At 37.8% G+C, this 22,114-nt stretch overlaps 2 protein-coding genes and 1 pseudogene across 2 annotated transcripts; 1 reads left to right on the forward strand and 2 right to left on the reverse strand.

Moving 5' to 3' along the window:
- The first annotated feature begins 1,234 nt into the window (after nt 1–1,234).
- LOC120161863 (protein transport protein Sec61 subunit beta-like) lies at nt 1,235–19,466 on the forward strand. Its single transcript, XM_039172073.1, has 3 exons — nt 1,235–1,630; nt 16,734–16,741; nt 19,455–19,466. Exon 1 carries the CDS (start codon nt 1,307–1,309, stop codon nt 1,628–1,630), a length of 324 nt encoding a protein of 107 aa, XP_039028004.1. The 5' UTR covers nt 1,235–1,306; the 3' UTR covers nt 16,734–16,741; nt 19,455–19,466.
- Nucleotides 2,717–5,058, reverse strand: LOC120162385 (annotated as a pseudogene).
- Nucleotides 7,319–8,062, reverse strand: LOC120162386 (fasciclin-like arabinogalactan protein 12). The gene has a single exon (XM_039172544.1). It carries the CDS (start codon nt 8,060–8,062, stop codon nt 7,319–7,321), a length of 744 nt encoding a protein of 247 aa, XP_039028475.1.
- Nucleotides 19,467–22,114: the final 2,648 nt, after the last annotated feature.

Here is a 22,114-nt window from a genome sequence, read left to right on the forward strand (position 1 = left end):
GAAAGTAAAATTTTTGAAAAGAAAACACCACCATTGAAAAAAGAGAGCCAGGACAGCTGTGTTAACAACTTTACCGAGATCAGAATCGAGCTTGAGGTCTTCATATCTGTAAGTGTTGAAAGCTCAGCTTATAATTCTAGTGGTAGTCGTTATAGACAAGCTGGCTTTTTACCCTAGAGTTAAATCACAGATGAGAATGTCCTTTTTGATTTTGATTAAAGCTGTACAGTTAAATTGGAATTGGATATATGCAGTTGGGGGAAAATTACCCATCCTGAAGTGAACACGCAAGAATCCGACCCATTTGGCCTTTTTTGGTTGCCTTTGTAAATTCACTCAAATTCATAGAGAGACGCCTTTTTTATTAATTCATTTTATTGCTTTTGCTGGTCCAGCATTAACTCTAGGTTCATTAGCACAATAACCTGCCTCTTCAGTATCATTATTGTGATTGCCTATCATAAGTGTTTTTTTTACAATATGAAAATAAAAAATCTCACATATTTTCAAATAGAGAATGCATCAATTATTATATATTCTAATACCAACGAGAAAAGTTTTTTTTAATAGTGGGGTGATTATAAAGGTAGTAATTGTTTATAATCATTTTTTAACAATTGATAATGTATCTATACCTTATAGATGTAGTTATTTGAGCTCCTAGATGTAGTTATTTGAACTCAAGGAGCTCTTTAACCAACCATTGGTGATGGTTCAAATCCAACTAAAGTTAAGAGAGAAGCAAAAGATAAATATAAATATTGAGGTGAAAATCAAGGGAAGACTGACCGGCTCTAACTTTAAGAATTTATTCAACAGGTTTTGCAATTTGTTGCTATAACTCAAAAATTGTGTTGTAGTTTGAAGATATTTAATGTAATTAATTATTTATTGAAAGAAATTATAGTTACGATTTAATGTTCAATAAATTAATTAAATATTGAAATAAAATCACATATTTAATTTTTTTAACATTTTGTTTTTATAGAATCTACATTTTAATTTTTTTAAACCAAACATGTATTTTATAGTATGATTTAAAAAAATAAATTAACATATGATATTATAATTTACATATTAATAGGCTAGGTTGTATTCGGCTGAGTGCTCGATCCTTCCCGAGCAACCTGTAGAACAACCCTGATCATTAGGCTTATTACCCTTTTACCCTCTGCAATTAACTCATCCTTCTTTTGGCTTTATTATCCCCCTAAGTTCTATTCTTCTTTTGGCTCTTTATCTCCTTCCTAGCGAAAGTCTATAAGGGAAGAGAAAAAATAATCAGCTGTTCTCAAAGTATCAAACCATGGCAAGAGGTTCCTCGCAGTCGCAGCCCACCACTTCCTCCTCCACATCTCGTCCGGGAACCATGGCTCCTCGTGGCTCCGCTGCTGCTGCAGCCGGTATGCGTCGCCGCAAGCTTGTCGGAGGCTCCTCTTCCACTTCCGCATCTGGATCAATTGGCTCCGGTTCCGGAAGCAACATGCTCCGATTTTACACCGACGATGCTCCAGGCTTGAAGATCTCCCCTACCGTCGTGCTCGTCATGAGCCTTTGCTTCATAGGCTTTGTCACGGCTCTCCACGTCTTCGGCAAGCTGTATCGCGCCAAAGCCGGGGCTGGACCGTGAGTTCCTTTTCGAAACCGATCCTTTTTATTCGGATCTCCGTTCCGTTCCTTCATTATTCTCTTGTTTTTGTTGTTGTTTGATTGTTTTGGTTTTAGCCCTGTAAATGGTGATGGCAAGCTTGTAATGAATTTAGTCCTTTGAAGCTGTTGACTTCTAAACAGCGGTTGTTGTTAGTATTTTAATAAAATGAATATGCTGCATCATTGAAAGCTCTCTCATGGTTTTGCTAGTTTTAATCGATGAGCGACATCTTAACGGTGGTTGTAGTTTCGATCAAGTGTGGATTTCAAGGATAAATTACACAAGAGGACCAAGTTATTATCCGAATTCTAAATTACTCTCAAAACTTCAATATTGTTTATTCAAAATGCCCTTTCAATTACCTTATCCTGTCCATTTAGCTCAAGTTCCGTTATAATATTATTTACTCATCAATATCTATCTCACTTGTTGTACACTAAATAATATGAAATATCATTATTCCAATAAAAGGTGATTTGGTAATAGGTAGAACTGTCTTGCATTTGCATTCAAGTTATCATCGTGACCTCATTGATGACTTCAATTACAATTATGAATTTATGTTTTTCGTTACAGTTAGTACTTCAATTACACTTTTGAAAAATGTATCTAATAAGTCTTGTCTTTATTTTACGTAATATAAATGGATAAAATTTTGATAAATAATAATAAAAATCTAAATTCGTAAATAAACTTAAAAGGAGATTTTATTGGAGTAAATAAACTCAAATATTCGCTACTAAGCATGCTTGATCACAAGAACAATACACAGTACATAAACTAGCGATTAGATTTGCACGGCATCAGCAATTAATTCCGTTGCCCTTTAACTAAATTTCTCTGTACATAATCTGAAATTTGATTATGAAAACCAAGGCCTTGTTTTTTTACAAGTGTTCTTGCATATATGTGTGAAGGCCAAATACTATGCTCATGGAATTCGATAACGGAATCCGTTGGGTCTTGGTAGTTTTTATCATTTCTGGGAAACATCTTGATAGGTGGGAAATCTTCATTCCTTTTCTCCGAACCTTCTTTGCCAAACGAAATGAAGCTGTTGCTGCCCTAGAATTTGGCACTTGAGTTTTCCTCAATTGGAGGTAAACCTTGTCCGGCAAGTATCAAGGCCAATACTTGGCAATCTTGGTTCAGACAGTCCGATATCATGACTGTGTGCGAATGCCGGTTGTGTCGACCTCGTAAACTGTGTGCCGTTGCTGTCTTGGACTTGGGCTGTGTTCTTTGACATGGGTCCTTTTCTCCGGACCCGGCACAGCACCCAAACGTCTAACTGCGGAAACAATACCTTGAGTTAGTCTGCCTTTGCAAATTGCTTACATGAAATAAGCGTTGGATAATTGGTGCTATGTTGATGGTTTTAGGGTAAGATATAACCTAGGTGACTCAATTATTTATTTTGGTCACAAATGGGTCACGTTTTTTAAAAATAAATTATATTTTAGTCAATTAATTATAATATGGCTAAAGGGAAGAAAAAAAAGTGCTCAAACTATATCTTAAGTTAACTTTAGGTGTCTAAAGATTTTTTTTCCACTAAAAACAAGTGCATAAAGTTTCCAAGTGACACTTTTAGGTGTCTGGAATGTAACGATCGTTAAATTCGGCCGTTAAGTGACACATGTCAGACTTATAAAATTTTAAAAGTTTTATTTTAAAATAAAAAACTTAAAAAATAAAATAAATTTTTAAAACCCTCATTTTTTCTTAAATTTCAAAATAACCCCAAAACTCTAAATACTCTAAGTCCAAATTCCTTAACTCAAACTGTCCACCGTCAATGTTATCTAGATCACTGCTCTTTGCCGTCTGACACCCCATTTAATCGAAGTCCAACGCACGACGAGAGGAATCTTCACTTGAATTATCAAAATCATTTACCCGTTGCCATCGTCGATTTGTCGCTACTATCACTGCGTAATGCATTGGGGTTCAGGCAGTTGCACACCATCGAGGTTTTAGCTTATTGACAACATTGGTGGCAGCCGTCAGTGATAAGGGATTGAAAGTAGGGTTTTGGGGATTTTGCAATTTTTTATAATTTAAGAAAATATTGGGTTGTTTTAAATACTAGTTTTAAGTGTGTGATTTTAAATAAAAATTAATAAGCCTAACACGTGACACTTAACAACCGAATTTAACATTAGACACCTAAAAGTATAACGTCAGAAACGTTAGGCACCTAAAAGGGTAACGTCGGAAACACTAGGCACTTATTTTTAACAAAAAAAAAATCTTTAGATACCTAAAGTTAACCTGGAATATAATTTGGACATTTATTTTTATATTAAACCTTAAAATATTATTATAAAATATGTCACACTTTGTAAAAATTAAAAAAACTTTTAATATAATCTAATATTATGCCAAGTTTAGTTTTCAAAAGTTATATATTATTTCAATTTAATAATTTTTATGATATTATTAAATCAAATGAATCTACAATAATTGGATAGTTGTATTCTATAATAAAGTAACAATAAATTATTATCGAATTGTTGTTATATCAGTAATTTTACAAGAAATTAATATAATATTTTTGGAAAAACAAATAAGGTAAGAGAAGATTAAATATTAAATCAGAAGAATTTTTAAATACAAATATTAAATTTATTAAACAATTTTGAATAAAGATTAAACTATATAATATAATAATTCTAGAAATTAAAATTATTATTATTTTAGATCATGTCATTATTATATCTAATTTTAATGTAAAAATGATTTATTTATAATAATATTTTAATTAAATGATTAAATTTTAACTTTTTGAAAGAAAAAATTGGGCTCATTTGTAAGGAAAGTAAAAATGAAGCGATGGGGATGCATTTTTATGGACTTACTCTCATGGAGCCTTTGAATCTGGGGGGTTTAACCATAGTATCCAACAATATGCACTCGTTCATGGTCCACTCCGTCTTAACACCCTTGGGTGGTCTACCTGAGTAAAACACCAACGCTTTCTTCACTCCGATGTTCTTCGGCTCCGAAGAAGTCAGTATCGGCCTGTCGATGCCCGTCGCCTTCCAGTAACCCGATGCCGCCGCTCGGTTCGGTCTTTCTCCGTTGGGATACTTTCTGTCTCGTGGACTGAAGAAAAACCATTCATTCTCTCCAAACGAAGCTCACTGCAAAAACAAAAACCCATATTGTTGTTGTAGGGAACATAAAAAGGATATATATTTATTTATATAGGACTGAGATATGACTGACTTGGTAGCTCCCATGGGTTATATTTGTACAGATCTATTTCTGCAATTACAGAAGCAGGGAGTGGACGTGAAGCCACTTTGTTTTGCAAGTAATGAATGATGAGCTCTTCATCCGATGGATGAAACCTGAAACCAGGAGGAAAACGAAGATCTGTGTTTGCTTTCTTCTCCATTCTAATTCCTCTGTGAAGAGAAGAGAAGAGAAGAGGCCCCGCGAGGGTTGGGGGGAGGGGGAGTGAATAGAGCAGTGTGCCACTGCCAAGCTTTATATACACGCCCCAACGTAGCACGGATAGGGACATCCTTTTGGATCATAAACTACGTCTTCGGCTTTACCTTGTCCCCCACTTCAAAGAGGTTAAGATTGGGTCGAAATTGAATATTAAACATAAATCTACTATAATATATATTTGACTACTTTTTTTTTATTAAAAACCTTTTTATATATTTAAAATGTTATATTTATATTTGAATTGATTATACATATTTTAAAAATATAATTATTTGAACTCTAGATCTCTAAATAAAATAATGTTCTTTAAATCTCCTTTCAATTGTTGATTTCACGTGATAAATACGAATAATTGAGAGGAAAAAATATTGAAGCAATTCACAAGAATTTCGGAAGCAACGCTTTTCTTTAGTAGCACTCTTTAATGTGAGGACAATGTTCTCTTGCATATTATTTTGATGGGTAAAGTATAGTATACATCATTTAACTATATTTAAAGGATTACTTTTGGTTATTAATTTTTTAAAAGTTATAAAATAATTATTAAATTTATCAAAATTTAATAAAATGATCATTAAATTTTATTGAATTATTATAAAAATTCGATAAATTTAATGATCATTTTATAATTTTGAAAGTTTAATAACTAAAATGATCATTTGAACATAATTCAATAACCTCTTATGTATTTTATCCTATATTGATTAATAAGGGTCTTCCATAGTATTCGTGTCTTTCTCCCTAACTTTTGGTTTGAATCTACGAGTAATTAGTTATCTAAAATTGTGGCATGGGATCCAAAACATGAACACAGCATAATTTGAAATGTCCCCGTCTAGTCGATGATGCTTAGGTTTATTACTTTGTTAATGGAGATTTATATGCATTAATATTCATTTAACTAAATTTAACCTTTTTGACTTTGTTTAATTCATGATGCGAATCCTAGGTACATATGTCTTACTATGTTTCGCACCTTGCTTCATTCGTGGAAATATAAACTACCTCGTAGTAGAGAAGTCCAATCAGATTAATTAGGGATGGACTAAAGGAGGGTTAGACCCAAGTAGACGGATGGGACAATCGCTTCTTTTAAAATTTTTAATTTAGTATATATTTTAAATCTTTGTTTTGTATTTTCAATTCATAATTTATTTCTGTCCTTTAGAATTTTATAAATTCATCATTTTAACATAGCGTTCATCCTTAAAATTAATTGTTCAATTCGATTAAAAATTTATGATCTTTTGATTTAATGCCTTATAAAAAGTCATGGATAATTTGATGGGATTTGAATTTATAATCCAACTATAATTACATGTCGGTTGAAAACCAACTTTAATCAATAATAATTTGTATATGAATATATACTAATAAGTGGATCTAAGGAGTATTGAGGATGGTCACATTCTAAAAGATTTTAAATTCATTTAATATTTTTATTGAAGATTTAATTTTTATTTTAAATTTTCTAAATTTATAATATAAATTTTTAAAAGTTCCCACTCATAACATAAAACCATAATTTTTTTAACTTAAATGATAAGTCATATATATAAATAAATTTATATATTCTAATATTTGAACTTGTGACACTAAATATCCCAAAACTTTAGCCTCGTAATTGATCTAAACTTTATTGGTGAATCCATAACCTTTTAGAACTATACTATCAATGGAGTTAGTTTAAGTAGTAATTAACTTGATATCGTTTAAGTAAGTCTTGAGTTTGAGTCTTTATGATTATAGAAAATTTGTACTGGGAGACTCACCCACCAAAACCAGGTGTACAACCCGAATCGATCTAGATTAGTCAGGGTGAAACTTTGAAAACCAAGAGATGCAAGAGCAGACGTTAGTCAATGATTTTTTGTGAGAGACAAGAGAAGAAAGATGACATAAAGAGAGAGAGAGGGGAGAGAGAATAATTTTTTTACGATTAATATTTTAATTATTCTATCGTTAAATTTTATATTTTATTTATAAAAGAATGCATGTTAAACAATGTATTCAAATTCTACGCAAATCATGCATGACAGAATTTGAATAATAATCATAACATCGACTTTTTATATGATAAAAAGATGCAATAATAATAAGTTCATAGATTAATATATAAAATGAAGCCCCAAACTCAAATTTCCCCTAATAATTCACATCGAAATCACCCTGTTTTCGTCCTTTGATTTTATGATCACGAAGCAATTAGTGCAATAATATTATGACACTGATCCCTAATAAACCAACATTCTTTTCCACGGTGAATCTCACGGCTTTGGATTTATCAGTTGTGGAATCATCATCGGGGCTGTCAGCCATATCTATTTCCCTCTTCTTCTTCGTATTTTCCGGCGCCGGCGCAGGAGCCGGAGGCCTGGGATCAAATATCTGCGAAGGCTGAAGAACCTTATCGATTTGATAAACAGCAACCTGACCGTCGGTGAAAACGGTGGCGGAAACACTGGTGTTGGTGAGCCCCGAGGTTAAGTTGACGGAGTTTCCGTCGGTGGTGACATTGAGGGGGAAGTTTCCGTCACCGCTGTCCCCGGCTTGCGTTCTCACAGGGTTACTAATGGTCTGAAACTGGGAAGATGATATGTACGTCGGGACTATATGAAACTGGACCAGCTTCACTTTTTGTTCATCGGAGAGGGAGTTCAAAGTTCCGGATTTCAACGTGGAGAAAGCATCGTTGCTGGGTGCCAAAATGGTGATGCCGTTGTTGCTGTCTTTGAGCTGGTCGGGGAGTTGGTTGGAGACCCGGGTCGATTTCATGAGTCCAATAAAAATGGTGAACTGACCGGCTTTTTCGAGGATTTTGGTGACGTTTGTTAAAGCAGGAACCGCAGGAGCTAATGCAGGCGCCATTGATGAAACTTGCGCTAAGGTTAATGTTAATGTCGAGTAATAATGGAGGAGGAGGAAGAACAAGACAAGCTTCATTATCATCTCGGCCACAGAGCTCAAATGTTTACTTTATAACAAGATCATGCATGGGAGGGTATTTATTAAGGGAGATTTAGGAATTAAAATTAGGTAAAATGTGCAATTTTCCATTTTGATTTCTTCTATTTTCTTGGGAAAGTTGGAGGAAATTGATAACATTGTTTCAGCAACTCGATTGCTTGGAGAAGTAGGAATTAACATCTCATTCATGATACAAGTTATGAAAATTATATTTAATATATCCCATATTTTATATGTATAATATTTAATATATTATATACTAAATATTTAATAAAATTAAGAATCTTACCATTTCACAATTCACTCTATTCCATGAAATTATATTTTTATCTAAATAAATAAAAACACCTGTAATTCACATCAAATGAAAGGAATGAACAATTATCAAATCAAAATATGTGGATGATTGCTTTAATTTTACTTGTATCGATATTTTGGGCAAAAATACTTTGATTTTGATTGCCGCATTGTACCTTAATGAAACGCTGAAAATTTTGATGGAAAATGGGGGTAAAAGGACAAAATCTGCAACTAAAAATAACAATAAGAACAAATCCACACACAGATTAAACATTGATATTAATTGATTTATTTCAAAATATACATATATTAACTTGTCTATTTTTGTAAAAGAAGTTATATAGAGTGTCCCATAATTTGACCTAAGGATATAGTACACTCTCAACTATTGTCTACTAATTTAAATAATCAATAATTAAAAGGAAACATTCTATTTAATATTGAACATAGATGCATTATGATCCTAAGGGATGAAGGTTCCCTTTTTTATTCTATCCCTATCTATTTACTTATGGAACGGTATGATTTCGTCTAAATTAAAATAAATATATGATCCTTGTACTTTGCAAAAACTAAAAAACGAGTTCATTTGTTGATAAACAGTACATATAAATTGTTGATTGTCAGGAGATTTAACAAAATTTCTGACAATAAATCATCATAAAGAGAAAGATTACAGATAAATGTATGGTGTTTTTGTCGCAACCGTCTTTCGATTGGGCCCGAAATTGGGCTTCGACTTAGGAAAATGAATTAGGAGTCGCCACCGATCATTTATTTAAAAATAAATGGGTTGATCGGATACCCTATTTCTTACCTGATCTGCGTCTTACCGGAAATATGTCGGGCTCGGGAGTCGATTACAGCCAAGGAAGGATTAGCACCCTTGAACCGCTCTTTCGGTACTATGTAATTTCCAGTTGTCTTTAATTAAGAGAATTGAAAGTTAAATTAAAAGGTAAAACATCGATCTGAACTACTTACCCTTGATTGATTGAAATTCCCTTAACAATACAGACGTTAAAGAACGAAAACAAAAAAAAATGAAAAATAAAGGAAACAAGAATGAAGATAAAAATAGAGAAAAAAAAGGGGTTAATAAGCAGAGTAAAATAAATAAATGAAATATTAATAATCTACATACAACCAACGAATAAATAAATACAATGAATAAAAAGATGATCATCAAAGAAATAAAAACAAAGTAAAGAAAAAGGTAATCGAATAAAACGTTTGAAATGTACACATAATAATAATAGATATATAAATAAACTATTATAAGTATATATATATATATATATACATATATATTAAAATATAACATTAAGCAAAAATAATCAAAGAAGAAAAAAAAAGTATACGTATATAATAATAATAACGTAAATATATATATATATATATATATATATTAGTAAAAAGAAGATAATAGTAATAGTTAAATTAAAAAATAATATATACATATATAATAATTTGTAAAACAGTATATACATATATATTAAAATATAACATTAAGCAAAAATAATCAAATAAAAAAAGTATACGCATATAATAATAACAACGTAAATATATATATATATATAAATTAGTAAAAGAAGATAATAGTAATAGTTAAATTAAAATAATATATACATATATAATTTGTAAAACAGTATATACATATATTAAAATATAACATTAAGCAAAATAATCAATAAAAAAAAGGTATACGTATATAATAATAATAACGTATATATATATATATATATATATATATATATATATATATATATATATATATAAATTAGTAAAAGAAGATAATAGTAATAGTTAAATTAAAATAATATATACATATATAGCAAATTGTAAAACACAACAAAAGTATTAATATAAAAATAAAATATGAAATACGTATATATATATAAAGTAATAATATTAAAAATAATAATAATTATTATAAAATAAAAAACGAAGCAACATGACTAAATTGAAAGAAAACCCTGATTGAAGGTCGAATTCAAAAGAGGATGGGGTCTAAAAAAATCGGATTCGGGGGGTAAAATGGAAGTTTTAGGAATCAGAGGGTCACAAGGCATAGTTTACCCTTAATATAACAGAAACACGCAGATCCCCTCATTTTTAACTCAACCAAACGTTTGAAATTCATTTCATCCTCATCTCTCGCCGAAATATCTCTTCTGTTCTCCCTTTTCTCAAATGTTCTTCACCAACGAAGAACGGGGGTCTTGCTTTCCAGAAAAACAATGGCTTTTTTTTAAAGAAAATGGCCTCGGGAGGGTGGATCTGGCAAGATCCTCTCAAAAAGCCCCTCCCCGGGTCCTCGGCCTTCCATTTTTGACTCTTTATTTCTATGCGAATCGTTTACAAATGCTTTGAGTTTGCTTCGGTTTTCTGGGATGTTTTCGTGACCTCTCTCTCGTAATGTTTCGTGTGTAATTTGTGATAATTTTCTGGTTGTCTTTCGTATCCACCGTGTGAAAAAAAAATCTCCCTAATACTGTTGATTACATGCCTATTTATACAAAAATGCATGCCTATTTTTTTGGTCTAGCTTGAGTCCTAATCAAACTCAACTACTCTTATTTGTTTGACATCCACCATCGTTGCTTGTGGCCGAGAGAACCGGGCTATGTTGAGCAGTTGGTGTCCTACACATTCACGTAAGTTGGAGGCCGAGAAAAGTGGGTTCGTTGCGTGACAAGCGGCGTGCCAAGTGGGGACTGTGGCGCTTGTGGAGAGACGAGTGAGGGAGAGCTGGGTGCACCATGCGGCGCTGATGGAGTGAAGGCTTGCTAGGGTTTCCATTGCAGTTGGGTCAGCGTGTGGATTTGGGCCATTACTGTTGGGCCTGTAAAAGGAGAGAAGAAAAGAAGGGAAACAAAATGTAAATAAACATAATATAATATTATATATATGTATGTATTATAAGGGACGAATTTAAGTGTAAATAAACTATATATATATTATAACTTATAACATAATGAATATATTATGAGCGACGAATTTAAGTGTCTTCAGTTGCCCCTCTTTGCTCATTATCGTGTAACGAAAATAGAGCAAAGATTAAAAGACACAAATTTCGTCCACATCCACTATCCTTTGTCATAGAGTTGAAATTCGATCATGAAATGACTCCCTTGTCGTGAGGTTGAGTCAAAACTGGAAGATTCTGAGTATGAGTCCTTTGTTGTGAAGTTTGGCTTCGAGTTAGATATCCTCCGTCGTGGAGTTGAAATCTACTCTTGAGCAAATTGTGTTGTTTCGAGTCCGATGTCCTTCGTTGTGGAGTTGAAATTGAATCTGAATGAAATTTTGTTGACAAGCAGCGGTCCCTTCGTCGTGAAGTTGAACTTGCATTGTCTGGAGTCCAATATCCTTCGTTGTGAAGTTGAAATTGGCTCTGAGATTGGGAAGTTGTTGTTGACAAGCAGCAGTCCCTTCGTCGTGAAGTTGAACTTGCGTTGTCTGAAGTCCAATATCCTTCGTTGTGAAGTTGAAATTGGCTCTGAAATTGAGAAATGTTCGTTGACAACCAGCGGTCCCTTCGTCGTGAAGTTGAACTTACGTTGTCTGGAGTCCAATTGTGAAGTTGAAATTGGCTCTGAAATTGAGAAATGTTCGTTGACAACCAGCGGTCCCTTCGTCGTGAAGTTGAACTTACGTTGTCTGGAGTCCAATATCCTTCGTTGTGAAGTTGAAATTGGCTCTGAAATTGAGAAATGTTCGTTGACAACCAGCGGTCCCTTCGTCGTGAAGTTGAACTTACGTTGTCTGGAGTCTAATATCCTTCGTCGTGAAGTTGAAATTGGCTCTGAAATTGAGAAATGTTCGTTGACAACCAGCGGTCCCTTCGTCGTGAAGTTGAACTTACGTTGTCTGGAGTCTAATATCCTTCGTCGTGAAGTTGAAATTGGCTCTGAAATTGAGAAATGTTCGTTGACAACCAGCGGTCCCTTCGTCGTGAAGTTGAACTTACGTTGTCTGGAGTCCAATATCCTTCGTTGTGAAGTTGAAATTGGCTCTGGGTAAAACCTGCAAAGATATGCATATATGTGATGTTATGGATGTCATGCTCTTAGGTATGCCTAAAATGCATATGCAACATATGTTATTCTGAGCTCTGGAGAGTAATCTCGATCTCCAGTGGCCTGTCGTTGTTGACTCTTGAGCTTGAAGTTCCGATCTCTGATCTTGAATTCTTCAAATATTTGATGATGATTTTTTTCAGTTTTTTTTTTTTTTGAAGATGCTCCTCAACCATCTCAAGCATGTGCATGAGCCTTGATCGGCTTCTGGGTACCTGTACTTTTCAATGAATCTTTGTACAGTAATATGCGATTATCTTTCATAAAAATAAATAAATCATTAGGTTTAAATCTAATTCAAGATGCTCAAAAGGAATTGGAGGAAAGATGGTCTTTATTCATAAGGGAGGAGAAGAACAAATAATACATGGCAAACATTCTAGAAAACGAATACACAATGATGTGTAAATGAATGTCTTAGATCTCGATAACGTGGGCACTTCTGAGTTGAAAAGCCGTTTGGTGACTTTGAATGCAGCCTTTGCCAAAGGATCATTGAAAATGCGACGACGTTTGGGAGGGTGCAACATTTCTCCGATTTGTTGAGTTCGTAGAAGATTCATGTGCCGGGATGTTTCCACCGTTGATATCCAAATCGCCCTTTTCGGGTTTTCAACTTGGACCCATCCTTAGTTGCAAGACGCCCTTTTGCGAGTTTTCATCTTGAACCCACCTTATTTTCTCTTCTTTTTCCTCTTTTTTCTTTTTTCAATTTAGGGCGCCCTTTCGGGTTTTCACCCCAAACGTTTTTCCTTTTTTTTTTTTTTTTAACTTAGGACGCCCTCTCGGGTTTTCATCCTAAGCGAAGTATTTCTTAACTGCGTCCGAGTTAATGGGATGTGGCAGTTCAGGTCCGTCCATTTCAGCCAGGATAAGGGCTCCTCCGGAGAAAGCCTTCTTCACGACATAAGGTCCTTCCCAATTTGGCGTCCATTTTCCTCGGAAATCTTTCTGGACTGGCCAAATTCTTTTTAGCACTAGATCCCCTTCACGGAATATTCTCGGGCGCACCTTTTTGTCGTGTGCTCGGATCATTCGTTTCTGATAGATTTGACCATGATGAATGGCTTTCAGTCTTTTTTCATCTATCAGATTAAGCTGATCATATCTGGATTGTGCCCACTCTGCATCATCTAGTTTGACTTCTGATAAGACCCTGAGAGACGGAATCTCGACTTCAATGGGTAGCACTGCTTCCATTCCATAGGCTAGTGAAAATGGAGTTGCCCCAGTCGATGTACGTACCGAGGTTCGATAAGCGAACAAAGCAAAAGGCAACTTCTCATGCCAGTCTTTGTAGGTTTCAGTTGTTTTCTCCACTATCTTCTTAATATTTTTGTTTGCTGCTTCTACTGCTCCGTTCATCTTTGGTCTGTAGGCAGTGGAATTGTGATGTTTTATGTTGAACTGTTCGCAAGCAGCACTCACCATCTTGTTGTTCAAGTTTGTTGCGTTATCGGTGATAATCCTTTCAGGTAGACCATACCGACATATAATTTCTTTCTTCAGAAACTTGCAAATAGTGGATTGAGTGACACTGGCGTATGACGCAACCTCTACCCATTTCGTGAAATAATCAATTGCTACGAGAATGAAACGGTGACCATTCGAAGCCTTCGGATGAATTTGCCCGATAACGTCCATGCCCCACACAGAAAAAGGTCATGGTGACGTCATTACATGAAGTGAATGGGGTGGAACATTTATCTTGTCTCCATAAATCTGACATTTATGACATCTCCTAGCATAGTTGATGCAATCGCTCTCTAGTGTGGACCAAAAATATCCGCATCTCATTATTTGTCTTGACATCATATGCCCATTTGCATGCGCTCCACAAACTCCATCATGTACTTCTTCCACTATCATTTTTGCCTCTTCAGCATCGACGCACCTTAACAGAACTTGATTACGACTTTTCTTATACAAAACCTCTCTGTCTAGGACGTATCCCGCTGCCAACCTTCTAAGGGTTCTCTTATCGGTTTCGGTGGCTTTTTCTGGATAATTCCGATGCTTGATATACTGCAGAATGTCGTAATACCAAGGCTTAGTATCTTTCACTTCTTCAATTTGGTAACAATGAGCTGGATACTCATACGACTGCATGTTAATTGGCATCATTTCAGACTCCCCGCCAGCCTTGAATGTGGCTGCCAAGGTAGCTAGAGCGTCAGCCATTTGATTTTCTTCTCTAGGCACGTAGTGGAAGGTGACTTCGTCGAACTCTTCGAGCAGATCCAACACTAGTTTTCGGTACTCTAACAGCTTTATATCCTTGGTTTCCCACTCTCCTCGGAGCTGATAGACTACTAAGGCTGAGTCTCCATACACCCGTAGAGTCTTTATATTTTGCCCCAGTGCAGCCCGAATTCCCAAGACACAGGCTTCATATTCTTCCATGTTATTGGTACAATCAAAGTTCAGTCTGCTGGTAAATGGGTAGTGACTCCCTTCTGGGGAGACTAGAATTGCCCCGATGCCATGTCCTAGTGCATTTGATGCCCCATCGAAGTGCATTCTCCAGGAACCGTCCGTTAAAATACTTGTTTCCTCTAAAGATATGGCCATTAAGTCCTCGTCCGGGAAATCAAAGTCCAGCGGCTCATAGCTCTCATCAGTTCTGCTTGCCAAAAAATCGGATATGGCGCTGCCTTTTACCGCTTTTTGGCTCACGTATTCGATGTCAAATTCAGACAAAAGCATCTGCCATCGAGCTAACCTTCCGGATAGAGCAGGTACACCCATCATGTATTTTAGTGGGTCTAACTTGGAAATCAGCCAAGTGGTGTGATACAACATGTATTGTCGAAGTCTTTTTGTAGCCCATACCAGGGCACAACAAACCTTCTCAATAGGAGGATATCGGACCTCGCAATCGGTGAACTTCTTGCTTAAGTAGTAGATGGCTCTTTCCTTCTTCCCAGACTCATCGTGTTGACCCAGAACACACCCCATGGAGTTCTCGAATATAGAGAGATACAAAAATAGAGGTTTTCCTGGGATAGGGGACATCAGGACAGGAGTGTGAGACAAGTACTCTTTTACCTTCTCAAATGCAATCTGACAATTTTTATCCCATGCTCCAGGGCTATTTTTCGGAGGAGACGAAAGATGGGGTCACATTTGTCGGTTAACTGAGAGATGAACCGAGCTATGTAGTTTAGTCTGCCCAGAAAACCTCGGACTTCTTTTTGGGTTCGTGGTGGAGGTAGATTCTGGATAGCCTTAACCTTATCTGGATCGACCTGTATGCCTCTCCTGCTGACTATAAAGCCTAATAGTTTTCCAGATGTTACCCCGAAGGTACATTTGCTAGGGTTTAGTCTCAGTTGGAACTTTCTCAATCTCTGGAAGAGCTTCTTCAGATTCTTGACATGTTCATTCTCGGTTTGTGCCTTAACAATCATGTCGTCGACATAAACCTCGATTTCTTTGTGCATCATGTCGTGGAACAGGGTCACCATAGCTCTCTGATATGTTGCCCCAGCATTCTTTAATCCGAAAGGCATCACTTTGTAACAGAAAGTTCCCCACATTGTGACGAAAGTGGTCTTCTCCATGTCTTCGGGATGCATCTTGATCTGATTATACCCCGAAAATCCATCCATGAATGAAAAGTAGGCGTTCCCAGCCGTATTGTCCACCAGAGTGTCTATGTGTGGCAGAGGAAAGTTGTCCTTGGGACTGGCCTTATTAAGGTCCCGGTAATCGACACACATGCGTACTTTCCCGTCCTTCTTCGGCACAGGCACTATGTTGGCCACCCACTCAGGGTATTTGGCCACTTGGAGAAAACCGGCATCAAATTGCTTCTTGACTTCTTCCTTGATCTTAAGGAGCATTTCTGGTCGCATTCTTCTCAGTTTTTGCTGCACTGGTTTGAATTCTGGTTTGATTGGCAGTTTGTGAACTACCATATCTGTGTCTAGTCCCGGCATGTCTTGATACGACCAAGCAAACACATCTTCGTACTCCTGAAGTAAGGCTATCAGGTTTTTTCTTGCTTCAGTCGAAAGAGTTGTACCGATTTTAACCTCCTTTCGATCTTCCTCAGTGCCCAAATTTAAGATTTCGATCGCCTCCTCATGTGGCAGTATTTGCTTTTCTTCTTTTTCTATCATTCTCAACAATTCGGTAGGCAAGTTGTACTCTTCTTCATTATCGCATTCTTCAAATTCCCCAAGATAAATGGTTGATTCAAAATCCACCTCCGGATCAGGGTCATTAGTGCCCACATTATCGTTATCTGGGAACCTGAAAGGAGGAAGATGTGTATGTGTGAGAGGATAATATCCCACACGGAATGGTCAAGAACTAACTTTGAGAGTAACTGGAAATGAAGTACTGGAATGAGGGAGATAGATAATAAATAAAAGAAAAATTTGTTTGCCATGGAAAAGAAAAATGCATCCTTTATTAAACTTAAACAAAATATTTATTCACCCTTACAAAAGATCACCTATTGCCCCGGGTATAGGCAAATAGGGATAGTTCGAATATTACTCTGAAAGATTCTTGTAAACCACAGGTAGTTCTTCCACCGACCAACTGCTAGGCACGAACCCATGTGGCAGAAGGCATATCCCAGATCTATCTCCGTTGTCAACATCTTCTGTGGTCACGGCATTAACGTTCAGATCTTCCAGAGCCGTTTCTAACTCGGATGTGGTGGTCTCAAACACATAACCACCTGACTTGAATGTTCTGAAAAGCGGCGGGAATGTCATAGGCTTCCATTGGAGTTCGTTTCCAGTCAATCTAGCTAACCTTCTCTCCCGGTTCTTTTGGATTTCCTTTCTCTTTTCATGATAACCGGGCTGAAAACCGAGCCCAAATTGGTCTGATTTTGGGATAGGAATGACAGGATTGATCATCCCTTGCAAATATTTCCCAAAACCTCTCCCGGTTCTGGCGCCTCGATCTAGGGTTTGCTTGATCTCCATCCTTGTGCATTTGGAGAGTCGAGGTCTTGGGATTCTCTTTCCTTCTGCCACAAATGTGGCATTCACAAACTCCAAGGAGCGGAACGAACATTCTACCGCTTCCTCGTCTACTTCGATGTATGGAGCCTCCGTGGTCACGCTTGCCACGATATCTTCCTCAGCGTTGATAATTACCAAGGCCCCGTCAATGACAAATTTAACTTTCTGGTGCAACGTGGAGGGTACTGCACCTGCCTGATGAATCCACGGCCTTCCCAAAAGACAGCTATAGGACGGCATGATATCCATCACAAGGAACTCGACATTATAGGTGGTTGGTCCGATGGTCAATGGTACCTCAATCTTTCCTATTACCTCTCTTTTGGTCCCATCAAATGCTCGGACCACATTCTGACAAGCTCTCATATGAGAGGTATCTATTGGTAGCCTCTTCAATGTAATCAAAGGCATCACGTTCAAGGCTGAACCATTATCGATTAAGACACTTGGTAAAGCGTGCCCCTTACAGTAGGTAGTAATGTGTAACGCCTTCGTTCGGCCTCTTCCTCCTGATGGAATCTCATCATCTGAAAACGAGATGAGATTATCAGCTTGAATATTGTTCACCAGTCGATCCATCTTGCTGACTGGTATGTCTTGTGGCACGAACGTTTGATTAAGGACATTCAACAACGCTTCTCGGTGTGCTTCCGAGCTTAAAAATAGTGCTAGCATTGAAGTACGTGTAGGTAAGTTGTGGAGCTGTTCTACAATGTTGTACTCGCTGTGCTTCAAGATCTTAAGGAACTCCTTAGCTTCTTCCTCCTTTATAGGTTCATTGACGACTAGCACATCTTCTTTGAATGGCTCCAGTGGTCTTTGCCCCACTTTACTATTACATTCTCCGGAAGTGCTCACCTGACACTCGTACTTCCATGGCACTTGCCGATTGTCCTTATATTGAAAAGGCCGCGGCGCGGAGATTACCACCTTGGTTGGTGTCGTTACTGTCATGCTTGCCTTAGGGGTAATTATCAAAGGACTACCCCTACCAAATTTTCTATCTGATGATTCTCCGGTGGCACAAACATCTGCTTCCAAAGAATCTAAAATTTCTTCATAAAACTCCAGCTCCTTTCGATCCATCATGAGCTGGACTAACAATCTGAACTCCGGGCAATCTTGCACTTTATGCCCTTCTTTGTTGTGGAAATAACAATGATTACCGTCTTCATTTTCTGTCGTATCTGAATACGGTGCAAGAAATCCTGCCTTTACCATTTGGCTCCATACCCAAGCCAAATGAGATTTGATTTCCGAAACACTTGATTTAATTCTCCTTCCCCTTTCAGTAGTAATGGCATTGATTCCTGTCTCCTGATGATTGGGCAAGGGATTCTGAGCGACGTTTGGTGCTCCGGAGTTGAAAGTGATCCAATTCTTGTTTCTCATTCTTTGCACAAGTCTCTTGAATGCGAGACAACTTTCAATCGAATGCCCCTGCACACCGCCATGGTATTCGCAATGAGCGCTCTCGTCATACCATTTCGGGTAAGGGGGATTTATTGGATTCATAGGATAAGGTGACACTGCATGAGTGTCGAAGAGCTGTTGGTATAATTCTTTATACGTCATGGGAATCGGGTCAAACTGCTCCCTTTCCCTTTCTCTTCTCGGTTCTCTCTGGTTCTGTCTAGAAGTACCGGATGGTACAGCTGCTGTGGAATTTGAGCTTGAGATCGTAACCCCCTTGTTGACGTTGTAGGTGTTCACATTGTTGATCTCTCGCTCCTTGTTTTTCATAGGAGGTTTTTTACTGGAGTCTCCTCCCTCAATCTTTCCTTGTTTAATGGCCAACTCGATCATTTCACCGGCCATGACCAAATCTGAGAAACTTCCCGACGTGATTGCTACCAAGTGCCCGAAGTAAGGTGCCTTCAAGGTCTGTACAAACAGCTTTCTTGTTTCCTTCTCATCCAAGGGTGGGTGAACTTGCACAGATAAATCCCTCCATCTCTGTGCGTACTGTCGGAAACTCTCATTGTGTTTCTTCTCTAGGCTTTGTAGCATGACCCGGTCTGGTCTCATATCGTTGATATGCTTATACTGCTCCAAGAAAGACTTGGCTAAGTCTTTCCACGTTTTGATATGAGTTCGGCTAAGCTGGTTGTACCACCGAATAGCTGAACCGGACAGGCTCTCTTGAAAACAATGGATCAGGAGTTGGTCATTCCCGCCATATCCTGTCATCTTTCGACAGAACATAGTGATATGGGCTGAGGGGCAACTGTTCCCGTCGAACTTCTCAAACTCAGGAATTTTAAACTTTGGTGGAAGCACCAAGTCTGGAACTAGGCTTAGCTCCATTGCGTCCACTCCATAATAATCATGGTCTCCCTGGACCATCTTTATTTGATCTTCTAATATTTTTATCTTTTCTTCCATCTTTTTGGCTTTATCTTCCTCGTCAAAGTCTGGGACATGATAATCATCCGGATGATCATCAGGGACGATTGTAGAAGTTTGCATCTTCGCAGCAGGTGCAACTTTCGCTTTGGTAACGAGTGAGTCCCCGGGTAGTGCTACTTTCCCTTTAGTAGCAGATGCGTCCCCGGGTAATATTCCGGGTGAGATAACCACTTGCGGGGTTGGTGGTATGGCCACCCCCTCAGAAGAGATGCCCCCTGATGCACTAGCTTGTTGTAGACCCGACAACTTGGCTACGATTTGGTCGACCAAAGACTCCTGATTTTTCTTGATGGACTCAAGAGTACTTTCGCTGTTCTGAGCCATCTTATCTTCTAGTTCCTTTTGAAGTCTTGCCATGTGTTCTTCGATCTTCTCTATTCTGGCTTCCATTTGTCTCTTTTTTGCTCGAGTATTGTGCGGGTGATGTGTATCTGATGCTCGCGGTGGTAAGCTCGGTGTCTGAGACATGTTCTGTTAGTTAATACGAATGTAAAAACATGGAGAATATAAAATAAACAAACATGAAATATAAAATGCAATGAATGCAATGTATGATGTATGCAATTGGAGGCATTGATCCAGAAAAGTGTTCATTATTATAAATAATCCTTATTCAGACAAAAATGTTTTATCTTTTTAGAGACATAAAAACAGATTAAAGGTACATTCGGACTAAATCCTCTAGACCCCGAACAGCTTCCAGTAGGTTGACAAGTCTTCTGCCTTCATCTGTCACTGGTTGAATGCCTTGTCGAACCACACCAGCTTCCCTTGCTAGACCGTGAAGATGACGGGCTGCTTTTTGCACTTGATCCAGGAAATCTCGTATGGTTGCGTCTCGGGCCCTCACCCTTCGTTGTGCTTGTTCCCAACGGAAACGCCATTGTAATCCTCCGTCGAAAGGCACTATCTGAAGCTCGTTTGCTTCCCTCTTGAACCCATCTATAATAGCTTCTAACTCAGCTATTGTCTTGCCATCTTTCTCATGTTGTTTTTCTAAGTCAGCTATCCGAACTCTCAAGTGTTGGTTCTGATATTGACTATCTGCCAAGCGTCTTTGGGCAGTCTTCATCTGTTCCTTCCAGGCTTTCTCATCAGGCCCCTCAAACTTCCTTTTCAGGCTATGAGCTTCGTCTTTCCAGTATTCAGAGGTTACCTTCAACTTGGAGTTATCCTTGACCTTATCTTGATACCCTTTTCTCAAGTCTTCGAGCTCAAAACGGACTCTTTTTTGTTCTTTTTCCAGTTTTTCTGCCCGATCTTTCTGAGAGTCAGCATCAAGCTTCCACTGATAACGTTCAGCTTCAAGTTCCTTTATCCTTTTCTTCAACTCATTATTCACTGCTTCAAACTCGGTCTTGGCTATCTCGAGTTCAGAAGGGACATGCCTGAGATGTTCTTCCATGGTCCGGGTGTCATCACAGTCTGGCACAGGGATGTTGTCATTCTTTCTTAATCTTCGCCACTCCACATAATCCGGAGTGAGCATGCTTCTGGCAGCTACAACATCCATCCGGAATACTTTCCTCCACGAATCGGCTGCTTCTTTGATCATCTTTTTATAGCTGTCGCCGTGATACTCAAACCCTGACCTAGCCAACCCGCATGTTACTGGGACAAACTGTCGTGCTCCATATTGTCTAAGTGCTAATAGCGGAGCATACCCGACTGCTCCCCAAAGTCCAAGTAAGGTCACAGTGTCGGAGTCACCACATCGAAAAAGAACATCACTGAGGAATAACCAAGGGGCTCTCCAGACAATATCTCGGTCTTGAAGATGCGTAAAGACCTTCATCCATTTTTCTTTCGAGGCGCCTTCATGCCATTTTAAGGTAATAAATTCACCTAGAGGTGAATAGGTGGTACTAAAACGGCGGTAGGCAACCCCGTTAGTCTTCCAGAAGTGGCTGTGAATCCAGACCTGAAGGAGCTGAATACACCCGGTAAATCTTCCTCCGCCAGTTCTTCGGCAATGGTTGAGCGATCGAAAGGTCTCAGCCAAGATGGCTGGTGCTGGGTTAACTCGTTTAGAAAGTTGCTCAAATAGTTCCACCACGGCAGCGTCAATGCACCCCAAAGCCTTCGGAAATATGATTAAACCGTACAGACCCAGTGCAAACAGGTCTATAGTCTTCCACTCATCAGGGTGGTTTTTCATTAGTTGCTTTATGTGTATCCATTCAATTCCTTCTCCACTGCCTCTACGCTGAGTCCGATCGATTACCCATTTCTCATCTACTCCTGCAACTTTGGCCAGT

The sequence above is a fragment of the Hibiscus syriacus genome, unplaced genomic scaffold (assembly GCF_006381635.1).
Source record: "Hibiscus syriacus cultivar Baekdansim isolate YM2019G1 unplaced genomic scaffold, ASM638163v2 tig00111402_pilon, whole genome shotgun sequence".
In the NCBI taxonomy this organism is placed as follows: Eukaryota; Viridiplantae; Streptophyta; class Magnoliopsida; order Malvales; family Malvaceae; genus Hibiscus; species Hibiscus syriacus.